The sequence below is a fragment of the Podarcis cretensis genome, assembly GCF_951804945.1.
Source record: "Podarcis cretensis genome assembly, chromosome: Z".
Lineage (NCBI taxonomy): Eukaryota > Metazoa > Chordata > Lepidosauria > Squamata > Lacertidae > Podarcis > Podarcis cretensis.
The window spans coordinates 5,285,157-5,310,390 of record NC_137184.1 but is presented as its reverse complement, the minus strand read 5'-3'; the positions used below and the strand labels follow the sequence as shown (position 1 = coordinate 5,310,390).

General features: G+C 44.5%; 1 protein-coding gene across 2 annotated transcripts in view; it reads right to left on the bottom strand.

Moving 5' to 3' along the window:
- The window catches only part of BRINP1 (BMP/retinoic acid inducible neural specific 1), a 111,944-nt gene that overhangs the window by 55,745 nt on the left and 30,965 nt on the right, over positions 1-25,234 (bottom strand). For both annotated transcript variants that reach the window (XM_079962057.1, XM_079962058.1), the window contains exon 2: positions 15,038-15,305. In XM_079962057.1, the coding sequence (XP_079818183.1) occupies positions 15,038-15,255 (218 nt within the window). In that variant the 5' untranslated portion in view covers positions 15,256-15,305. The remainder of the gene's footprint in view (positions 1-15,037; positions 15,306-25,234) is intronic.

Below are 25,234 nucleotides of genomic sequence, written 5' to 3'. Positions count from 1 at the left end.
AGGAAGGCAGGACCACAGGCAAAACGTGTGGGGTAACAAATGCAAATGTTACTTTTGTACAGGAAGCTGATTTCTGCACACACTCACACACCCTTCTCTATCCTCCATCCTGACATACAAGAAGCATTGATTGGATTTCATGGACATGTTCCAGGCAGACAGAAGCATTTTGTGTGTGTGTAACAGGGCCAGTGAGGAGTGTGGCTTGAGGAGAAAGAACGTGGCTGGGGAAGAGTTCAGAAGCCCTGGAGGGTTGCATTCATGCCATTGCCCTAGGTTGGTCTGATAACATGCAGATATATGGAACCATTAGTACTCATGTATCAACATAATTAGTTACTGTATATGAAAACTTGCAGAATGTATGCCTTTTATGCTCACTGAGACAGCTCTTAAATACAGACTCAGGTCCAGAAATTGTTGTCTGAGATTTGATTTTGATTTCCCCCTTCCCTCCTTGCCCCTTGTGTGTTGAGGTTGATTTCAGACTGTAAACCTGTGGGGAGGGAGTGTCTTGTCTTGATTTTACGTAAGCCACTCTGGGAGCCTGCTTGGCTGTGTGTGCGCGCGCGCATGAGTGTGCAATTTCTTTCTGTGAAGTGGTTTTTTGTTTTTTGTTGTTTTTTTTGCAATGTTACCACCATTTTGCATCTTTCTCAGTGCCTCGGACCTACTATAACACTGTTAGGTGGAAAACGGCAGTCATCTCCAAGTGGACTTCTTTTTTTCTTAGGGTAGGGGTGAGACCAACAATGTAAGGAGAATCTCCCAAATCTGGCAATGGCTCGTCAAGTCCATCATCCTGTTCTCACAGTCACCAACCAGCTGCCCTGGTGGGAAGCCCACAATCATGACCAGACCACAGCAATGCTCGAACCAGTCGTGATTCACAACAACTGGTATTCAGGAGCATACTACTTCTCATAGTGGATACAGGAAACAGGCACCAAGGCAAATAACCCTTGCTCACCTTGGCCCCTCTGAATTTCCCTAACCCTCTTTTAAAGGCATCCAAGTTTTGGGGTTTGTGATTTCAATAGTTTAACTATGAAGTATGAAGAAGTACTTCATTTTGTCTGTCCTGACACTTTGTACATTCAAATTCATTGGGTGTCCACAAGTTCTAGTATTTTCGGATTCCCTCTCTCCCTCTCTCAAAAAACCACCACAGAAAATATGTGTACAGTGGTACCTTGGGATGCGAACGGGACCCGTTCTGGAGCCCTGTTCGCATCCTGAACAGAATGTAAGATGTGACAGTGTGTCTGCATGTGCAAGGGTCGTGTTTCGCTGCTTCTGTGCATGTGCGTGACGTCATTTTGACCATCTGTGCATGCGCAAATGGCAAAACCCAGAAGTAACACACTCCGTTACTTCTGGGTCACCATGGAGTGCCACCCGAAAGCGCTCAACCTGAAGCGTATTTATCTCGAGGCATGACTGTAATCTCTTGAAACACACTAACATATTTGAGTGACTTATGGGATGTCTTTTTGAAGTGACTGCTGTGAGGTTGTGTAGAAAAGTGCTTTTGTTGACAGCTATAAATTGTTGTGCTGATGCCCTGATTTAATAATAAATTCATATATACTTTCTTTGTTTCTTTCATTGCTTCTTTTTCTTATTTCTTATTTCTTATTTAATTCTTTGATCTCCAGCATGCATTTCATTATTTGTGTTTGCAAATGTGATTTGCTATTTAGTTTTGAACCTTTTTAAATTTTGGCGTTGACCTTTACCCATTACCAGTAATGGCTTGAACTATGCTGACTTGTAAGAGGCATTTCTCTGTGTTTTGAAGAAGAAGAAGAATTCACAGAGCATATGCTTTGCATGAAGAAGTTTCCAGTTTCAATCTCCAGCATTTCTAGTCTGGGCTGGGAATGTCCCTTGCCTGAAACCCTGGAGAGCCACTGCCAGTCAGGGTGGACAATACTGGGTCAATCAATGGTCAGTATCAGGAAGCTTCCTTTGATCCCTTTAATTCTGGTAGGCAGCCCACACCCCCAGTCTCCACTTTAAAGAGTCTTACTCGGATCATCCTTTCCCACCTGTTGCCCCCCCCTTTGTTCTCAAGATGCAGATACATGAAAGGACATCCCCTATGCCCACTGATGTATTATGCAAGGCATCCAGCAAGGATGTTCCCTCAACATCAGAAGGAATAGCAGTTGCAGCTACATGATGCAACTCACTGGCTTGCATTCAGTCCTAGGATGTGAGTTCTCTGCCAAAGTACAAGGCGAAAAGCACAAGGCAAAAAAGAGTAAGGGAACAATCTCTTAAAATGTTTCACAAAAGCCTGTGAACAATAGACTTTAAGGAATCCATGCAGCAAGCTTCTGCAAGGTCTCCTTCCTTACACACTGTACATAAATTGATTTCAGAATCCTACACTCAGGCTGCCTCCCAGTACAGTGGTACCTTGGTTTAAGAACAGCCCTGTTTATGAACTATTCAGTTTATGAACTCCGCAAAACTGGAAGTACAGTGGACGCTCGGGTTGTGAACATGATCCGTGCAGGATGCATGTTTGCAACCCACAGCGGTGCGTCTGCACACGCACAGGTTGCGATTCGGTGCTTCTGCGCATGCGCAACCACCGAAACCTGGAAGTAACCCGTTCTGGTACTTCCAGGTTTTGGAGGTCCGTAACCTGAAAAAACGTAACCTGAAGTGTCTGTAACCCAGGGTATGACTGTAGTGTCCCAGTTTGCAAACTTTACCTCATTCTACAAATGGGAGCCAAATGGTGGAAGGGCACCGGGAGAGGGAGGCCTCATTAAGGAAAGCGCGCCTCAGTTTAAGAGCAGCTTTGGCTTAAGAATGGACTTCCGGAACGGATTAAGTTTGTAAACCGAGGTACCACTGTGCACGCTTGGTTGGCATGTATAATACAGACTATGGAAATGTTGTTATTTCCATGCCCTGCTGAGCTGATTTGCTGTCATTTTGCCAACAAGCAACTCCTTTCATCTTCCACTCTTTCATCTGCCCGATCAATGTTAGCAAAAACTCTCATCTTTTAGAAAGTGTGTGCACAAACACACACACACAGAGAGAGAGAGAGAGAGAGAGAGAGAGAGAGAGAGAGAGAGAGAGAGAGTCACCACCTTGTGTTGATCCATTGAAGGTGTAAATCAGGCATAGGCAAACTTGGCTCTCCAGATGTTTTGGGACTACAACTCCCATGATCCCCAGCTAAAAGGACCAGTGGTCAGGGATGATGGGAATTGTAGTCCCAGAACATCTGGAGGGCTGAGTTTGCCTATGTCTGGTGTAAATGAAACAATGCACTGAAAAGTTGTTAGTTTCCACCAGTCATGAAAAGAAAAAAAGTCAGTCAACATCAAGGGTAGTGGCACTGTGGCCAAACGGCTCCTAAAATTGAATGTTGGTTCTCACCAGATGGTTCTCCAGACTTTTCTGTATTTTAGGTGTGCAATCTGCAATAATTGTTTCTGCAGCCTAAGTACTACAAAACCCATGTTGCTGAATACATCTTGAAATACATCTTGAAAGGCCCTCTGACATCACTAGCAACTGGACTCTGTGACTCTAACAATTTGGACTAGGTGGGGCGGTCCTTCAGAGGCCTCCACTACCTGCTACGGCAGATTGGTCGTTCTGAGGTTTCTGTCTGGTGAAACCTCTTTCATGCTAACCTAGGTGGGGAGCCCATGTGGCACCTTCCAGATGTAGCTGAACTATAACTCCCATTATCCCTGATTACTGTCCCTTTAATTTAATATATATGTGTGTGCGGGCAGGCGGGTGTGATGATGTGCATAATTTATAGATATGTAATTTTGTAGAAGACAAGACTACAAATAAAATATAACAAACACATGAGATACCCCCCCCCCCCCGGATTTCAGAGGTAAGTAAAAACATAAAACAAAAGCCACTGATCAGTCTGGTTATTGGTGCAGCAATGAAACTGCAAACACATTTACAAAGCTAAGCAGGGTCCAATATGGTTTCAGGGGGTTGAACTAGGTGGCCTTCAGACACCTTACAATTCTACGAGTCTATGATTCTGTTCTTTCTCTTTTCACAAAGTCCACAGTGTGTAGCACAGAGTTCGCAAGATATTGGTGACTGAGCTCTGATGTCAAGTCTTTTAGCTATTAAGAGCTCCATAAACTCGCATACCTTGTTTGTGTCTTTGGAGATGCTGTTCCCTCGTTTGTTTATTTAATAAAGTCAAACCAGACTGCATAAAATGTTCTTTTATTGATATCCTCCTGTGTTAAACAGTTTTTGCTTTAGCTTTTCTGACATGGCCAGAAACTAGACTTTCTCGTGGCAAATTTCCACATGGCTTTATTCATGCATTTCCAAAGACACGTGAAGGTCAACGTAGCTACAATTAGCAAGTGGCCAATTAGTTATTTTTCTTTGCAATCTAAAATTTTGCCATTGTCTGTGGTGGCCAGGACAGGTGGTATGAGATCATATTGGCTACCGCTGATCTAGACAATTCATATTGGGATAAGGCTGCAGGTTCAAATGGGCAAGCTGTTTATGAATCTGCATTGATTAGCTCATCCCGAGTCTCACCACTCTATACCAGAGAGCAGGCTCAGTGCCTCTTCTCCTCCCTGGAGTCCGTGTCTGGCTAGCTGAGTGGGGTCATGACAAGGCTGACAAAAGATCCAAAGAAACTACAGCAGTGGTAGCTCAAAGGGGCAAGATACAAAAAGCAATAGCTACTGGTCTCCTGACCTGCCCTCCTTTACTCTGGTTCAAAATAGCCTGTATAAGTGAACGAAAGTAGCATGTGTTCCAAAATAGTTTCGCGGCATTGATGCTTCTGGGGCCCTGGATTAATTCCCCTGCAGGGGTGCAATCTAAAGTGCTGGCAGGCTGCATGGCCCTCACTACTTTGTAAAGCTGATAAAGTTCTTCCAAGGGTCACAGAAATGGCACCAGAGCATGCAGGTTCTCAAATGGATGTCCTGCAAAATGCATGCATATTCATAAGGTCATATGAAGAGCCCTGTTGGATCCCATCAAATGCCAACCTAGTGTAGAATCCTTTTTCCCATAATATTCAACCATAAGCTTATCGGAAGCCCATAAGCAGGACATGAGTGCAATAGCCCTCTGGGATTCCACAGTGCCTGGGATTTAGATATATTCTGCCTCTCATTAGATACTAGGGGTGTTCACAGCCCCCATGACTTGACTCATATCTGTGTGGGGTTCAAAACACACACAATCTTATCTGTTTGGGTCTCTCTGTGCTGTGTTTCAGCTTCTGAGCTCTTTGTACAGTGAATACCTGAGTTTTCCCAGTTACTGTAATGGAGAATATAAAAATGGCTATGACTTTCCTGACTTTTTCACCAAAGAGGATGAAATCTATGGGTATATGAGCCCTTACAGAGTGAATTGAGCCCTGCCAAATTGCAGACAAATAGCTTCAGGGGCTTTTTGTGGTAAAAATAAAAGGGATTTACTTTCTTCCATAATAAAGGAGAGAATAGGTGTGTCTTTATTACCTTAAAATAATTAAATGGTTGAATGAAGTTTATTATTACTTGCATATTTTTATTTATATATATAGGCCTCTGATAGCTTTGTAGTATGAGGCCATCTAGAATGCTGCCTGCAGAATTCTGAATAGTTCCATTGGCTTTGTTTTGGCAAACCAACATGGCATGTTTGGTTTTTTTATTATTATCTAGAGCTCTTCAGCGCTCTGCAAGCAACTTTTTGCACAGCTTCACTCCTTGCAAAGCTCATAGAGAGAAATAGAGATAAATGGTAAGCCGACAACTTACGTGCATTTAAATTGGGGAATGGAAGGGGGCGGGCATCGGGAAAAAAAGACTTTGGCAATCCCACCCACTATTGAACCCAATGTGTTTTGACCATATGTGATATTGGCTTTAGGCCTGATCCCAGGAACATAATCCCCACATAAATTGTGGGCTTACTGTATTGAAAAACAGTAAGAGCTGACACAAAACTTTGTGGGGCCTCGATCCAATTTGCGATGGGTGGGTATTGACACTGTGCTTCAGTGCAGGATTGTGGGAGACTCTGAATCACCCCATCAACTTGTCATTCAGCCCACATGTGAGACAAATGGGGCAGAGTACTAGACCCACTTCTTAAAGCCATGTATTTAAGATTGTTATATCCTGTTTTAAAGTCATCCAAGACAGTGTTCATGACTATGACCACATTCTTTGGATTCGGAATCGAAAGGTTCTGAATGATAAGCAGTGAGTTTTAATGAGGTACATGCTTTATCCATATGTTGGGGGGGGGAGGTTAAATGGTGTGGGGTTTTTTCAAGACAGGTAGTCCACATGGAAATGGGAATGAATGGACATGCAGGCACAGGCAAAGGGGCATAAAGTACATCAAGACTGAGCCATCTATACCCATGGATCAGTTACACCTTTAGAACAAGTAATCCAAGTGTGAAGGGATTTAGAAGTATCCCTGGTCTGAGAAACTTACCTGCAAATCCAGTTTGGGCAGAAATGCCAATTAGAAAGCATTTTTTCCCCTCTCGCTTTGAGCCTTCTCACTCTAACAAAGCTGGTTGGCTTGTACTTTATGTACGTCACGTAATGCCAACAACACCATTTTATCTCTGAGGGCTTCCAGTGTAAATGACATGATTTTAACACACTGTGTCCATGTTCCCTCACAACAAGGCACTCCAGGGAAATCACAACTAAACAAGGTACACTGTGGCAATTAGTGACTGGATGTGGCAGTTGGGAGGGGGTGAAACAGCTTCTTCATTTCAAACCTACTGAGAACAGCTTAAAGCAAAGAGTGACTCACAAAATGGAAAGTAAAATTTAAAAAAAGAAACACAACCAATAAGCTTAAACTGATTAGAAATTAGGTGTGATTTATGAGAAAATGCATCATATGTGTGAGACAATGAATGCATTTGGGCCATTATATGCTGGCTTCTCAAGCTGAGATAGGACAATGGCCTTTTTTTGTCCATGCATACAGCCCCTTTTCTCCTCTCTTTTGCAGCATGAACATGCAGACCATAAACCTCTGATTCATCTTTGTTTCCCATTTTTCAGAAAAAGGAAACTATAGCCAGCAACTTCAGAATAAGGCACTATGACTTGGTGATGGCTGAAGCAAGGCAGGACCATGGCTTGAAGATGTTTAAAGATCCTGCCTTGTTCCAAATATGGTAGCTATAGTTTCCCTGTTTGGAAACTGTGGTTAACTAGAGGCTTCTGTTCAGAGTCATGGTGATGTCTACCGCCAAAGAAAGGCCCAAGCAGGATGAAAATAGCAGGCCCTGGATTACAGAAAAGAGGGGATAAAACGCAAGGAGATTTTAGGACCTTGTACAAGGACTGAGGCAGCCTTGCAAGGGCTGTCAGAAACCATACAGTTGACACGTTAATTTAAAATGGGCATGGAGTCATAGAATTGTAAAGTAGCACAGGACCTGAAAGGTGATCTAGCCCAACTCCCTGCAATGCAGGGATCAAATCAGTGTCTAAGCAGTGTCATGGAGCAACTGACAGAGCTTTGTGGTTTGGTCTAGGCTCTAGGGAATCAAGATGGAAGTGGGGTGTCCATGAAAACAGACAGTTTCCATGTTCTCACGTTCTCACAGTGGCCAACCAGAAGCCTATGGGGAGACCCAGGGGGATAGCATGGGTGCTGCTAGTGGGGCCGTGGGCCTGGGCATGGATTTGTGAGGGGACGTGAAGCAGGCACCCTGGCAGGGGCTCCCACAGTGCCTGGCCTGGTGTTCCTCTCCCAGCCTCAGAGGAAGCGGGATGGAGTAGGGTCACGACGGCAGCAGGGCTGGGTAGCTAATGCTACACGGCTGGGTAGCCACAATACTATCATTGCTGTATTAATAACCTGCCCTTCATCCTAAGAACCCCGGGCAGGTTACAACACATATCACATTGGTGTACAAGACAAACACACACAAAAAAAAACATTTAAAAAATCACCTGTAAAACAATAAAAAAAAAAAATTCCAAAATGGCACTACAGTGGTACCTCAGGTTACATACGCTTCAGGTTACAGACTCCGCTAACCCAGAAATAGTGCTTCAGGTTAAGAACTTTGCTTCAGGATGAGAACAGAAATCGTGCTCCGGCGGCGCGGCGGCAGCAGGAGGCCCCATTAGCGAAAGTGGTGCTTCAGGTTAAGAGCAGTTTTGGGTTAAGTACGGACCTCCAGAACAAATTAAGTACTTAACCCGAGGTACCACTGTACTTTCAATATTTGCAGATGAAGCACAAGAACTTAGGAACAGAGACTTAATTCTGCTTCTTGTAACTGCAGCACATTTTGCTGTTGCTAGGCGCTGTAGGACACTGAACATATATGAAGTATGATACGCTTATGTTTGGGATTTAATTTTGATGGAAAAGTTGACAGAAAAGTACAAGAAAAGAAGACAACACAATCATCTGCAAAGACGTGTTCTACTTCCACTTCATCTACAAACTACACAAAACACAAGGAAACCTGTGAAACAACACTTTTTAAGTCATCAGCTATTGAAGTAAGGTTATATTTTATTTAATACTAATACAACTGGATGTAGTTGGGGTTGTTACGGTGGGGACAGGGGGGAACTTTAATTGAATGTATGCTTTTTCCTGTATTCAATATATATAACATAGAATAACAATTAATAAAATTATTTAAAGTGAAGTGCCTGCTGAATTTCTGATGGAAAGCCAGGAACCCACCACTCCCTGCTCTCCATTTATTACTTTATACCCCACCTGCACAGGTTTTCCTCACTTACCAGACTTTGGGAAGAGAGCGAGAGTTCTGACAATGTCCCACAGTGGCGTAGCGTGGGGGGGCAGGGGGGGGCAGCCGCACTGGGTGCAACATTTGGGGGGGGCGTGCTCGCACTCGCAGCTCTCTGACCCTACCTGGCTCACTCACTCTCTCTCACTGCAGTGCTGGCTGTGCGAATCCGATCCGAGCTGCCGGGTCGCCGCCCACTGTGGAGGGGGAGGGTGCCAGGCGTGCGTTGCGGTGCGGAGCGGAGAGAGAGCGAGGGAGGGACTATCTGGGGGAGGGACAGTGCAGCAGCCACCCAGCGCAGCGCTCAGCGCGGGAGAGAACCACACCTGACCAGCCCAGGCAGCAGCAAGAAGAAGCTGGCAGCGGCGGCAGGTTAGGGGTTAGGGGCGCAAATTATTTGCCTTGGCCCGGGTTAGGGGGCACAAATTTCTTGCCTTGCCCCGGGTTAGGGGGCGCAAATTTCTTGCCTTGACAAATTTCTTGCTGACAACCCACGCTACGCCGCTGGTGTCCCAGAGCCATTGTGTCACCTTCCCAAGGCCAAGCAAGCATGGCAGCACCCTCTTTAACAGACTTTTGGAGGGAGGCGTGACAGCACTAGAATCCTCCTAGAGGTCAGTAAGGAAGGCACCTTCTGGCTTACCAGGGTCTGGGAAGGCCCCAGGGTCTCAGGGTCCCCCTTGCAACCAGCAGTGGTGGTTTCAGGGGCTCCTGGCTTTGCAAGGTTTTGCCTTTGCATGTGGTCCTCACATAAGTGGCAGGTACACTGTGACTGATTTGGCAAAATGCCCAGAGAACCTCTCTTATGCAGTATCCATCAAATGTGGTGGTGGTGTTAGTAATAATAGGTCTTTGTTCTGATCCAGCTGGGCTGTTTCTAACGTCGTGTGGCAAGCATTCATTTTCCACCCATAAAAATCATTTACACCTCTTTCCAGTCATATTTGTAACTCACAAAACATGTCAATTTAGTGCATGAACATCCGTCATAAATATGGGAAAGTATGACATAACTGTTTTCTGATATTAATAAATGTATTCCATTTACCCACAAAAATGTCTCTCTTATTTTCTTTTTTTTTCCCTTTTTTTGATCAATGTACCATGAAATGGCACATTTTTACTGTGAAATAAGCAATTTTTAACCATGGAGGGGGGAACCTTTAAAGAAATAATTATAACTAAACCAACCCTAACAGTTATTTAGTCAGCCAATTATAAGAGGAAATAATCTTTCCAGATGGAGCCCACAAATGTTTGCTTCATCTATATTTAGAGTTATGTAGCCTCTGTGCATGTTGTTGATTTTTTTTAATTTTTTTCATTTATTTATAATAAAAATTCCTACTCTGCAATTTCCTCTCGAAATGAAGATGTCCATTACCATCTTTGTACGTGACCGGCAAGGGGAATATTCACGTTCACTTCCACAATGCAGTCAACTGCAGAGCTTGCTATCACTAAGATTCCACAACTTCCACCTTCTAGAACGTTGGGTCCAGAGCCTAGAAACCAAGTCCTAGGAGGTTTGGTTTAAAAAAACTGGGTGTGTTAAAACAAGAGGAAAGATTAAGAGGAGACATAGCAATCCTGCCATTTCAGCGTAATTTTCTGGAGGGCAGGGTTATCCCCATGTAGAAGAGCCTAATACTGTAAGCGCTTGCTAGATCAGGTCAAAGGCCCATCTTGTCCAGGACTTTGTTCTCAGTGGCCAACTAGATGCCTATGGGAAGTTCACAAGCAGGACCTGAGTGCAACAGCACTCTCCTCACCAGCAATTCCCAACAACTCCCTGCCTACTGAGATCAAGCAGGTGCCTTCAATGTACTCTTTTTGGCACTTGCTAAAAACCTTCTTGTTTAGACAAGCCTACCCAGACGCAGGTGGTGCTGTGGGTTAAACCACTGAGCCTCTTGGGCTTGCCGATCAGAAGGTCGGCAGTTTGAATCCTCGCGACAGGGTGAGCTCCCGTTGCTTAGTCCCTGCTCCTGCCAACCTAGCAGTTCGAAAGCACGTCACAGTGCAAGTAGATAAATAGGTACCACTCTGGTGGGAAGGTAAACGGCGTTTCTGTGTGCTGCTCTGGTTTGCCAGAAGCGGTTTAGTCATGCTGGCCACATGACCCAGAAGCTGTACGCCGGCTCCCTCAGCCAATAAAGCAAGATAAGCGCTGCAACCCCAGAGTTGTCCGCGACTGGACCTAATGGTCAGGGGTCCCTTTACCTTTTACCTTAACCTTTTACCCAGACGCTAAGAAACTGAGGTGATTTTGATCAGTTTTACTATTCTTAACATTCGCATGTTTGAAAGTACATTTGCAATTTTTCCCTTTATTGTACCGTTTTATCTTTTGTAAACCTTTTTTTAAAAAAATGATCAAGCAGTGTATAAATTTTATGAAATAAATAAAATAAACAAGCAGCGCCATTCTGCCTCCAGCAATACTGATGAATATGTTGAATCCTCTTTTAAATCCCTTCAATTTGAGGGTTGTTACTACATTCTGGGAGCAAATTCTACAATTCACTTATATGCTTTGTCAAAATTGTGGGAGAATCTGAAGCCAAAATCGCAAATGCACGGTTGCTAGAGAATTACAGACAGGGGACTGTCTGATGTTATATCCTCTAAACCTTTATAGCAGAAGGAGGAAAAATAGAAAACTTAATCATCTTCCTGTCACAGCTAGGCCTGGGCAATATATCAACATATCACCCAGGACCAGTACGAGGGGCACACTGTGATGACAGTTTCACTCAGTGGTATATCATGGGTGAAACTTCCTTCTGAGTCCCTCTTCTACCAGTGCCAAGAGCGAAACAAGATGTAGCCGGGTGCTGGAGGCAAGGGGACTCAGAAGGCAGCGGTTCCACCAGCGATATACCGCTGAGTGAAGCCACCATCATCTGTCCTCATATTGGCAGAGGGAGAAACAAGCTACATCAGTGAGGTGCTGATATAGTTTGTTCCTCCCTCTGCCTCTTTAGACTGCTTGGCCGAGGGGCGCACCATTGCCCTCACCTCAGCCAAGCAGTTTTACAGAGCCCTCAACCTGCCACCAGCTCGCACGAACCAGCGCTGGGGTGGGGGCTCTGTTGAGGTGCTCCTCCTCCCCGGTTGAGAGAGCCCTGGCTGCTCAGCTGGGGAGGCGTGGGCTCTGTCACACTTCTCCCTTGAGCCTTGCTTCAGCCTTGCCAGGGGGGTCGGGCTTAGGCAGGCGGTGCACCAACAGCGTCAGGCCACCCTGCCTTGTGGACTTCACCCCGGGAGGGTGGGCTGCGTCTTTCTACCCAGGGTGAATGACCATCCCAGGAGGAAAGAGCCAGCGCACCTGCATGGACAAAGGAAATGCTTGGCCTGTCTTCAGGGGGTGGGGTGGGGTGAGCGAGCGAGGTTGCTCACACCACCACCACCACCACCACCCCCGAGCCAGCAAAAGCAGAGGGAGCCTCAGGAAGGAACCCCAGCATCCCTGCCACTCATGTAAAACTACTGAGAAAACTTTACTTTTGAGACTTTCTGTTGAAACCTTTGCATAACCATTGTGCTACTGGCCTATCTTGAACACATGGCTTAACATTCTGCACCACTAGTCTGTTACATTGTATTTATGAATTCTAATAGATTTATTTCTACCTTTTGAATGATAGCATTATTTTATTACATATGCTTTAACAGTTATTAGCCTACGCGTTGTGTCTATATTTCTGTGATTGGTTCTCATTGCAACACAGGGGTTTGTTTTTGGCACTCGTGTGCGAGTGGCAAGGACACCAGGGCTCACTCAGCTGGGGACAGGAGCTTTTCCACACACACACACACACCCCAGCCCGCAAGGCGCTGGGGTGAAAGTGCCTCAGCTCCGGCGGTGAGAGCTGAGGCACTTTCACCCCAGCGCCTTGCGGGCAGGGGCTGATGCAGTTTCTTTCAACATCGTGGTTTATCGCCAAACTGCAATGTTTGGTTGGTGATAAATCACGATGTTGCAAACCCAAAATCATCCAGCCCTCATCACAGAACATGCTCCTTACCTTTAATGGGTTAGGTTGCCTGTAGGGTCTTCTCCACAGAGTTACACACCATTTTGAACTGGACAATGGTCTTTTGTAACTTTAAGAACTATTGCCTCACTGATTCGCATCAGTGTAGCTCCTTATTCCTGGCAGGACTTGTATGTGAGTAAACTTTACTTTTTTCTTGTTTACAACTGATTTCTTTGTTAAAAGGGAAAGAGAGAAGGGAGATGATCCACGTCTACCTAAGCATCTTTGAATATCATAGTTGTTCGAGGTTATACAACCTTGTCTCTAAAAGCTTCTAAAGGTAAGCTATGCACAGATGGTGATTTTAAAAACTGCTGAAATAGGTATTTGCATTCTTACACAAGTAAGAATCTCTTGTATTATGAGGGAGGGACTTTTTCCCATACACTGTCTCCACACAATGAATAATTTTAAACACTTCTTTCATGCCCCTCTTACCTGCCTTTTCTCTAAACTAAAAAGCTTCAAATTCTTTCCATTATGAAAGAATCCAATACACAGAGAAAGAATTGCAGGGAGGAGGATCGTAATTCAGACCTCACATCACTGGCATAAAAAATATTTCATACCACCCAAAACAGCATGGAATTAACACCAACTCCCGTGGATGTATGGGACGCAGGTGGCGCTGTGGGTTAAAGCCTCAGCGCCTAGGACTTGCCGATCGAAAGGTCGGCGGTTCGAATCCCTGCGGCGGGGTGCGCTCCCGCTGCTCGGTCCCAGCGCCTGCCAACCTAGCAGTTCGAAAGCACCTCCGGGTGCAAGTAGATAAATAGGGACCGCTTACCAGCGGGAAGGTAAACGGCGTTTCCGTGTGCGGCTCTGGCTCGCCAGATGCAGCTTTGTCACGCTGGCCACGTGACCTGGAAGTGTCTCCGGACAGCGCTGGCCCCTGGCCTCTTAAGTGAGATGGGCGCACAACCCCAGAGTCTTTACCTTTTTTACCCGTGGATGTAACATGCCTTCTGAAAGCAATCCTCTTCCATTCTCCGTGTCTGACACAAGGTTCAAGACCCCCAAGTTCTCCATAAAATATCACATTATAAACCAATGAATAGAAAGTGATTCTATAGCCTTATTTGCCTTGTCCATTGATATATGTTGACCTCAGGTTGCTTGGCTATTTATTTATTTACTTGCTTAGATAGCTTACTTATTTACTTATTTGACCACTTACACCTAGCAAAGTTTGAGGTGGCTTCCAGTTTATATCTCAACAAAATTAAAGCCAACCCTAACAATAAAAGTAAACAATCAGCAGTAAATGTGGTGAGAAGAGTATCATCATTTTTAATAAAAAACCAAAACAGAAATAGCAGACTAAAACCACATCACCAGAGGCTCTGGTTTAACTCACACCCACCCACCCTGGGAGCCTTTATTAAAGCAAGATTTTTTGGGGGGGCTCTCTTTGCACAAAAGACCTCTCTCCTGTCCTTGCCAACCACTTCTATGGCCAAGCAGTTTTTCCAGCTGATCCAAGAGAAATCTGCCATCCTGAATTTGATCTAATTCTCTCCTTTAGGGCAGCAGAGCACAAAGAACCACAGAATTGTGGGGTTAGAATGAACCCCATGGTTCATCTATTCCAGCCCCCTGCGGTGCAGATGTCTTTGCCCTCTTCCATAGAGGTGTTCAGATGCTACAAGTGTACAGTCCACGTATCCATGTACACAGATAGCCGAGATACACGCTTCTAATCCACATGTATCCTTCAATGAATATACAGATGATGAATCTGTACACAATAGCTAAGCTGTGCAAATCAACAAGTGTCCAGTCTTTCACATGTGTAGAGAATAGCTGTAAATGTTTCCCCTTTCCCTTATTCCAAATAGGATTCCTCGCAAGAAAAGGAAAAAATTGACAGCTATGGTGTAGAGACAGCTTGTTCCTGTGTTCAGTGCAACACACAAACAAGCCTCATGTGACAGTCCTTCAAGAATAGTGAGCGTGGCGGGGGATGGAACTCTCACTTCTCACAACTGGGAAGCTACAGCCCTCTCAATGCAGCTAAAGACTGCATTAGCCATTTTTGCAGCTGCCATGCTGCCAGTCATATCCTGCAATTCTGAGCTCCTTTTCACAAGCCAGGCATCACCCGTCCTCTAGTTTGCAGCTGCCTATCATCCATGTAACACTCAAAAGACATCAAAGGGAAGCTATTGGTTTAATGGAAAGCACCCCCAAACAAAAGATTCCTCCTTACCTGTATATTTTATACCGGGTTGTAAATCCCTGACGATGTCTTTCCACAAAGGATAAGTAGCTCCGCGAGTGGTGGAAGGGCCCTCTGTCTGAAATAAGCCAATCAAATTCCTTGGAGACATGTTGGTTGGTCACAGCGGGTTGCTGGTGGGAGGGCTGTACTGTTATATGGTCCCATATAAAGAGGAAGTAGAGGAACTCAGCAAGCCTCCAGTTCATGCTTTTCTGTCTGCCTTTTTCCTCTCATTCTTGCTCCATTCTGTGGAGTCCTGTGTAGGGAGGGGAAAGAGGGAGTAGAGGAAAGGTGGGTAGGGAAGAAAGGAAAGAGAAAAACAGGGGCAAAGAAGAGCGGTTTCAGTGCTTGTTTTTAAATTACCAATAGGATATTTGCCTACAGTTTCCACTTGCGTTCATCCAAAAGTATTCAGGAACTCACACCCAAACACTTTCCATTGCTGATTCCATTTCATTTTGCCTTCTGTATATGCTAGCCTGACTGTGCTCATTGGAAAACAAAGAGAAAGTTTGTGCTTTCAGCTAAAGGTGTTTCGTAAAGATAGACAGATTCAGAGTTTCATTAAAATGCATAATTGTCCTTATAACAGCACATCAGTAGTGGGGAAACGAACCTCAAAAGCTACAGCAAATGGAATGGCAGACTGTGTGTGACATGAGGCCTTGATGTTCATGCACGTGCACTGATGTACATCTGATCTTCAAGGCACAATGTCTCTGTCTCTTCCTTGGAGACTGCATTCTTGTGCATAATAACTCAGTATGTTCAAGGGGTTAAAAGGTAAAGGGACCCCTGACTGTTAGGTCCAATCGTGACCGACTCTGGGGTTGCGGCACTCATCTCGCTTTACTGGCCGAGGGAGCCGGCGTACAGCTTCCGGGTCATGTAGCCAGCATGACTAAGCCACTTCTGGCGAACCAGAGCAGCGCACGGAAACGCTGTTTACCTTCCCACCGGAACGGTACCTATTTATCTACTTGCACTTTGACGTGCTTTCGAACTGCTAAGTGGGCAGGAGCAGGGACCAAGCAATGGGAGCTCACCCCATTGCGGGGATTCAAACTGCCAACCTTCTGATCGGCATGTCCTAGGCTCTGTGGTTTAACCCACAGCGCCACCCGCGTCCCATTCAAGGGGTTACTCCCCAGCAAAGTGTTCTCCAAAGTGTTCTCTACAAGACTGCCTCACCCCACATGACTGGATCAACCAGTGAAATTGCTACTACTACAGGTGCCACATAATGCCAGTTCCGCATTGGTAAGAACCTGATTGTTTAGTGTGGCAGTGACTACAACTTTGGAACTCCTTGCCTATTGAGATCAAGAAGCCACCTTCAGTGTTCTCTTTTTGGTGCCTGCTAAAAGCATTCTTCTTTAAACAAGCCTACCCAGATGCTTAGAAAGTTGAGGTGATTTTAATCCTTTTCAGTAATTTAACTTCCGTATGTTTTATAGTAGGGTTGTGATTTTTTTTGTTTTACTTTTTTTCTTTTCTTTTTTATAATCAAGCAGTATATCATTTTTATGAAATAAATAAACAAACTCTGGGTCCCAGGATGTAGTTGGACTGCACGCCCCATCACCCCAGGCAGCTTAGCCAATGGTCAGGGATGATGGGAGTGGTGGTACAACAAAATATGCAGTGGCTAGGCTACCTAAATGCCAGGTGTTCTCTCTGTTGTCCAGTAAGGGCATTAAGATCAACAAATAGGCCCTAGTTAGCCTTACAGAGGCATGATGCTTATCAGCTTCTTCACTGGTAATGCGGGTGTTGCAGAATGTGCTCCTTGCTGAAATGTGAGAGGCCCCCATCCTCACTGCCATTCGTCTTGCCCTGTTTACACACAAGCAGTTTCTTGACCTCTTAACACAAGAATTTTGTTTTAATTGCACAGCAGCTTTAATGGGATCGTTTTGTTGCTCATTTCAACACTGGTGGTTTGCATTTTAATGTTTTAATCATAGAATTGTAGAGTTGGAAGGGACACTGAGGATCATCTAATCTAGGAGTCACCAACCTAAGGCCCATGGGCTAGAAGTGGCCCACAGAGGTCGTTTGACCAGCCCACGTCACCCCTGAACCAAGCCACCTGCTCTCACGCTGCACTAAACCGGCGCAGCGCAACGCAGGGACTCACTTCTGCGGTGCCGAGAATTGCATCTGTGCATGTGTAATGGTGGGATCTCCGTGGGACCGATCCAGCCCAGGTAAGATAAACCTTGCCGACCCCTGATCTAATCCAACCCCTCTGCAATGCAGCACCCATTACTTAAGCATCTAAAACTTAGGCATCTGCTTAAAAAACCTCCAATGATGGAGAGTCCACCACCTTCCTAGGGACTCCGTTCCACAGTCAAACAGCTCTTACTGTCAGAAAGATCTTCCTGAGAGTTCAAAGAATAGAATCATAGAGTTGTTAGGGAACACCAAGGGTCATCTAGTCCAACCCCTACAATGGTGGAATCTCAGCTAAAGCATCCATGACTGATGGCCATCCAACCTCTGCTTTGAAACCTCCAAAGAAGGAGAGTCCACAATCTCTCGTGGGAGTCTCTTCCACTGCCAAACAGCTCTTAATGTCAGAATGTTTTTCCGTATATTTAGTCGGAATCCCCTTTCATGTAACTTGAAATTATTGGTTTCAGTCCTACCCTCCAGAGCATGAGAAAACAAGCTCGTTCCCTCTTCCATGTGACAGCCCTTCAGGTTTCTGAAACTGGTCGTCATATCTCCTTTCAGTCTCCTCTTTTCCAGGCTAAACATACCCGGCTCCTTCAACTGATTGTGATAAGGCTTAGTTTTCAGTTAGATCGTTTCATTTTAAAATGCAGACTGAACATAATTCTGCTCCATCCTGATACTGAATTGGAATCTCATTTCTTGTTACATGAAGCCATTGGTTCGGGTCCTATCACCCAGAGGAGAAAACAAGCTTGCTCCATCTTCCATGTGACAGCCCTTTAGATATTTAAAAATTATCATATCTCCTCACAGTCTCCTCTTCTCCAGCCTAAACATACCCAGCTCCCTCAACCGCTCCTCAAAATGTTTGGTTCGAGACCCTTGATCATCTTGGTCACCCTCCCCTGCACACGTTCCAGCTTCTCAATATCCTTCCTAAATTGTGGCACCCAGATTTGGACACAGTACTCCAGGTGTGGTTTGACCAAGGGAGAATAGAGTGGTACTAAGAAGTGGACATTATACTTAAATTGATGCAGCCTAGAATTGTTAGCTATTGACTTACATTAAACTTCTTTTCACAAGCCAGGTTCCCCCGTCTTCTGGGGTTGTTTTATTCCTTGCATTTTAATTATGTTGTATTTTTCATTCTGTGTTTTAACAATGTTGTGCAACTGTTGCTTTTTTCTGTTTAGAAAGTAGGTATCAAGCAATATATACTTTACTTCTACTACCACCAGTGCTTTTATTCAAGAAAATAGGTGCCAGAACTCACCATGAAGTTGTTACGGTAAGTCAGCAGGTAACTCGAGCCAGATTCCAATGCCCCTGATTATTTTACCCTGCAAGTAAAACAAACGTGCCCCCACCTCTCTAATTTTCTTAGATTCAGGCGGATGGCTAGGACAGCTTGGAAGGGCCCTTGCACAATCGTGTGTGTGAATGCAACAGTAGATGCTTAGCTGGAAAGCTTAAAGCCCACCATTACTACACAGGAGAAAGACTGAAGAAACACAAATTAGCCCCACCCCAGTGATGGCTAGGAGTGGCTAGCTGCTAGGTGGAGTCATAGACCTTTAAAAAAGTGTAGACTTGCACATGCTGCCCAGATTCTGTTATGAATTCAAATGTTTGATTTGGGCTTCTGAGAAGTACATAAAGGCAAGAAGAGGGCAGGGGGAGCACCAGCCTACAACGGCACCCACCTGAAGGGTGCTCGAACTGCGCTCCAATGCGCTCTGACTGAAAAAAGCACCGACTACCACTATGAATAATATTAGTAATAATGGCAGTTCCTTTACAAAAATATCTGAGGGCACAGGTTGGGGAAGCCTGTACTACAGCAGTATTCTTTAACTTTGGGTTGCAGCACATCTCTCACACTCTCTCTATAGTTTTAGATGGTTAGTTAAAATGCATCTTTTTTTGGCAATGTTTAGAAGAGAGACTTGATTGAGGCTACTAGTAATTTTCCTCTACTGCTTTGTTATGTGTTCTTTATAGGATTCTGTTATGAATTTTATGTGATCACTTTAAGACACTTGAAGAATCAAAGTGGTGACTTCCAAAGTTGACAAGAAATGATATCAGAAAGTATATAGAAACTGTCAGAGGCACATGAATCTAATGAAATGTCCAAGGTTTTATGATTGGAATGAGCATAGAACTCAGAATCATTCTGAAGGGAGTGGGCATGCTAACTGTAAGCTAGCCCTGCACTGAGCAATTAAGAAACAAAATGCAATTAAGCATCGTCAGAAGTAATTAAATAAGTTGAGTAATTAAGCTTGTGATCTGTGGGCTATATCACCTGCACAAATGGATTTTTGTCATAAAATGACTATAATAGAGAATGGGACTTGGAGGGAGGGAGAAGATGAAGATGAGGTTACTCCTCATCTTCAAAAAGGGGGGAGGGAGAGAAGACCCAGGTAACTACCAACTGGTAAGCTTGAAACGTTACCAGGAAACAGATAATACCTAGAACAGATAATTCAACAGTTGGTCTGTGAGAATTTAGAAAAGGATTCTGTGATTACTAAGAGCCAGAATGGGTTTCTCAAAAATAAGTCATGCCAGAAGAATCTCATTTCTTTTTTTGATGAAGTTACAAGCTTGGTGGATCAGAGGAATGCTGTGTATCTTGATCAGTAAGGCTTTTGACAAAGTCCCCCATTATATTCTTGTAAGGAAGCTAAACTGTTAGGTGGATTTGTAGATGGTTGACTGACTGAACCCAAAGAGTACTCATTAACGGTTCCTCGTCATCCTGGAAAAAAGTGACAAGTGGGGTTCTGCAGGGTTCTGTCCAGAGCCTGTTGTTCAACACCTTTAGAAATTACTTGGATGAAAGAATTTAGGGGATGCTCATCAAATTTGCAGATGGCACCAAACTGGGAGGGATAGCTAATGCTACAAAAGACAGAATCAGAATTCAAAATGACCTTAACAGATTGGAGAACTGGGCCCAAGCTAACATTATTAATTTCAGTAGGGACAAATGTAAGGTCTGCACTTAGGTAGGAAGAACCAGATGCACAAATAGAAGATGGGGGACACCTGGCTTACTAGTAGGACATGTGAAAAAGATCTAGGGGTCTTGGTGGACCACAGGCTTAACATTAACAACAGTGTGATCTAGCAGCAAAAAAAGGTGATGCTATCCTAGGCTGTATCCTCAGAAATATAGTGTCTAGATCAAGGGAAGTAATAGTACCACTCTATTCTGCCTTGAACAGACCACAGCTGGAATACTGTGTCCAATTCTGGGCACCACAATCTAAGAAGGATGTTGACAAGCTGGAATATGTTCAGGAGGAGGGCAACCAAGATGATCAAGTGTCTGGAAACCAAGACTTATATGAAGTGCTTGAAGGAGTTGGGTGTGTAGCCTGGAAAAGAGGAGACTGAGAGGAGATATGATAGCCATCTTCAAATACCTGAAGGGCTGTCACATGGAAGATGGAGCAAGCTTGTTTTATCCTGCTCTGGAGGGTAAGACTTGAACCAGTGGCTTCAAGTTACAAGAAAGGAGATTCTGTTTAAACGTACGGAAAACCTTTCTGACAGTAAGAGCTGTTTGGCAGTGGAACGGTCTCCACCAGGAGGTTGTGGACTCTTCTTCTTTGGAGATGTTAAAGCAGAGGTTGGACGGCTGGCTGTCATGGATGCTTTAGTTTCGCAGGATACCCAGAACCAAAAAGGTCCCTATCTCAGAGGTCTCAATTCTATTGCAGTTTTTGAAAACAGGTAAGAAACAGCAGCAGTTATTTCCAAGCTGTTGTTTCTTATCTTTTCCATTCCCTTGTGCAAACGAGTGAGCACCCTGCCCCCAGCTCTCTGTGCATGCATGCCAAAGAATGGAGGAGTTGGGTGTGTGTGAAGATGACCACAATTAATGGCTGGTTTGCAAGTCAAGTCAGTATTGCTGGATTCCTGATCATGGCTTGAGGTCATCTGCATATACAAGGACACAAAATGCCATCACATGGCTTTCTACCTATCTACATACTGACGGGGGCAGCTTACTCCTCAGAAGAACGGCCTCATTACGGGCTAAACTTCATGTGGTGGAGAGGCATACAGTGGTACCTTGGGTTAAGAACTTAATTCATTCTGGAGGTCTGTTCTTAACCTGAAACTGTTCTTAACCTGAAGCACCACTTTAGCTAATGGGGCCTCCCGCTGCCGCTGCACCGCCAGAGCACGATTTCTGTTCTTATCCTGAAGCAAAGTTCTTAACCCGAGGTAGTATTTCTGGGTTAGCGGAGTCTGTAACCTGAAGTGTATGTAACCTGAGATACCACTGTAATCAAATTGTTGTCATTGCATCTGGTTTAGCCCTGAGTAGGTGAATGACTGTCAGTCAGTGTAGTCCACTCATGTTCTACAATCAAAGAGGGAGATAAGTTGATAGTAAAGAGAACTCATGGGAACTCAGGCCTGGGGGACAAATGTATATAAGGGCATTGGAACTCTCCATAGACCATGCCACTCCCTCCCATGCCCCTCCCCCACCCCACCTGTTGGTTTATCCAAACAAGGTAGGATCAGAAACCATGGATTGATCTTCAGTTCTTCGGGTGAACTAAAGTTTAAATTAACCCTGTTCAGATGAACAATGCAGTGTGTTTCATTTCAAATGGAAGTGAATGCTTCTGATTTCCTTGCAACTATACCAGAGGAGAAGCCTTGAGGGAGGGGGTGCACAAGCTTGAGACTTGTGCATGTAATACTAAACTATGGTTTAGCATTATATCCAAGCCCTTAGTGGGTTACTGAAATGGCTATTGAATTACTGATCCAGGCCTGAGATTCCCACCTTTGCATTAAGTTTTAAAACACCAGGTCAGTGGTCCTCCACATAAAATGCCCCCTTTTAGAGGGTCATTACGAAGCTTCATATTCCAGGCTTGCCCTTGGCTTCTAACATCAGACATAGATGTCTATTCCCCTTCAAACAAGATATTCTCTCACTTTCCCAGCCTCACATAACCTGTTCTTGCTAGATTTGGGGGAATCAGAGATTATAAAACTCGATAATGAAACAAGCTGCCTCTCACTTCACGTTCACACACAATTAGTCTATGTACGATTGTTCTTATTTTCATGTCCCACATTTCATAAGACACCCCCACCCCCGCAATGCACAAAAGAAGAAGAAGGTCACAGCTTCCTGTGGCTTTCACTGGAGAGAAACAGCTAACGAGTTGCTCTTGGTAGACCACTTTGCTGCAGCTCTACTACCTGCCTTCAGGGCTACATAACATTCTGAAAGGTAAAGAATTGAACAGTGAGTCAGCTGAAGAGATGGCATTGAGGGAAGAATATAAGGTGGTCTGAAAGGAGGCTCTAACATCAGCTGAACCTCTCACTCTGAGACTTACATCCAGTTCATCAGGTCCTATGGGCTGACCCAGACTGGATGTTATGCTTAAACCAGTGTGGTGCCTGCCAGAGGCTGTTGAACTCCAACTCCCTTCAGCCTCACTTAGCAAGGCCAATGGTCAGCAATGATCAGAATTGGAGTCTGACAATATCTAAAGAGCACCACATTGACCAGCATGCTAAACCATTGTTAAAAATGATGAGAATGAACCACAGCAAGCATCAGGGTCGCACACTTCCCCCCTCCAATATAATTGTGAGGAGGAAATTGGAATTTTTTGCTCCCATTTTTGAATAATCACAGTTTCTTCCACCATCTGAACTCAGCAAACTGTGGTTAATGTAAATATAGTTTTATTCGAAACAAGCCAACTTTGAAGCTGGCTGCGAAGCTGGCTTGTTTAAACACAAAGGTGCCATTGACCACGGTTCAGGGTGGGTATGGAGAACCTGTGGCATTCCAGATGTTGCTAGATTCCAAGTCGCATCGGCCCTAGCCAACATAGTCAATGGTCAAAGATTATGGGAACAGAACTGCCACAGCATCCAGAAGGCCACAGCTTCCCCAACAGAAGCTGAAGGATAGGGATTGGCTGAATTCACCCAATGAGCTTTATGGCTTAACAGAAAGCTTTGCAGCCAAACAGAGATTTGAGCCTGCACTTCCTCAACAAATTTTAACACTTCCAAATGATTGCATCAGCTGGTTACATATACATATACATACACATATACATATACATATACATATACATATACATATACATACATACATACATACACACACACACACACACACATACTACCACCACCAAAGCTCTTTGTGTGCTACAAGCAGTGTAAATTATTCAACCAGCAAGAACCTATTACATCAAAAATCACTTTTAACATGAGGGAAAGCTATCTGGCCTGGAGAACAGATGTGTTCCTTCTCAGGTACTTTCAAACTTCAGAGGGGTATCCTAACCTTGAATTCTGCTCTGACATATATCAGACACAAATATTAAGTGTGGAATGTGTTTTGGAGTTTCTCTCATCAATCAAGCTTGCTTTCTGTTGTTTTTTTCTGTGTTAATCCAGATATCAGAATGTTCTTTCTCTCTCTGTGACAAGAAGAAATTGCAGTCTCTACTAGTTGCCTTTGCAAAATGTGTAACAGGATACAGGGTTGAGGAGGGGCAAGGTGCAAGGCAGAAGTGGAAAAGATGGAATTTGTATCGATTCTTGGCGCATGCAGAGAAATATGCCCTCCAAGAGCCAGGACAGGTATATTGTACTTCTGTGAAACACTGAAGTTGTTAGGGGCAATTCAGCTGCAATCAATGTCCCCCAAATGCTGGAGTCTGCAAGCAAGTTTGAAAATAACAGAAGACAAGAGAGCCATTGCCACTTTAAATTAAAGTGTGCCATTTAATGCGTGCATGTGTATGCGTGCACACAGGAGTTAATGAAGCACAGGGGGCTAAATAATGGTGGCATTGTGTCAGCAGGAGGGAATGAGTCCAATTTTTCAAAGGCAACTGGTGACCAAAAATGATTGCTTTGAACACCCATAGTAAACATGACTTTTATTATGTAGTTTTGTTATATTGCTGGTTTTTGCGTAACAAATAAATAGGGTATGCGGGGGGAGGGGGGAGATGGATTGAAACCATCGTGTGAAGCAAGGGGCTCTTAATACTTTGCTCCATAGGTCTGGAATAATAGCAATAATAACATTGTTATAGTTATAGTTATTTTATTTATACCCCGTCCATCTGGCTGCGTTTGCCCAGCCACTCCGGGCAGCTCACAGCATATATCGAAACATACTAAAACATCAAACATTAAAAACCTCCCAATACAGGGCTGCCTTCAGATGTCTTCTAAAAGTTGTGTAGTTCTTTATCCCCTTGACATCTGAAGAAGGGATGGTGCCATTACCGAGAAGACCCTCTGCCTGGTTCCTTGTAACTTTGCCTCCAGTGAGGGAACCGCCAGAAGGCCCTCGGCGCTGGACCTCAGTGTCTGGGTTGAATGATGGGGGTGGAGATGCTCCTTCAGGTATACTGGGCCGAGGCTGTTTAGGGCTTTCAAGATCAAAACCAACACTTTGAATTGTGCTCGTAAACACACTGGGAACAAATTAAGATTTTTTAGGACTGGTGTTATATGGTCTCGGCAGCCACTCCCAGTCACCAGTCAAGCTGCTGCATTCTGGATTAGTTGTAGTTTCTGGGTCACCTTCAAAGGCACTGCAGTAGCCCAAGTGATCCATCCTCCAACTGCCTCCAGACACTCACACAGGACCTTCACTGCCTTCACTGGTTCTGATTTGAAGGAGAGGTAGAGCTAGGTATCATCTGCATACTGGTGAACGTCCAGCCCAATCCCCCTGATGATCTCTCCCAGCAGCTTCATGTAGATGTTGAAAAGCATGGGGGAGAGGACAGAACCCTGAGGCACCCGCAAATGAGAGCCCAGGGGTCTGAACACTCAAACTAAATATGACATAATAGGCATCACTGAAACCTGGTGGGATAAGTCCCACAACTGGAATGTAATAATGGAGGGATGCAATCCATTTCAGAGAAACAGACCAGACAAGAAAGGAGGAGGAGTGGCGTTATATGT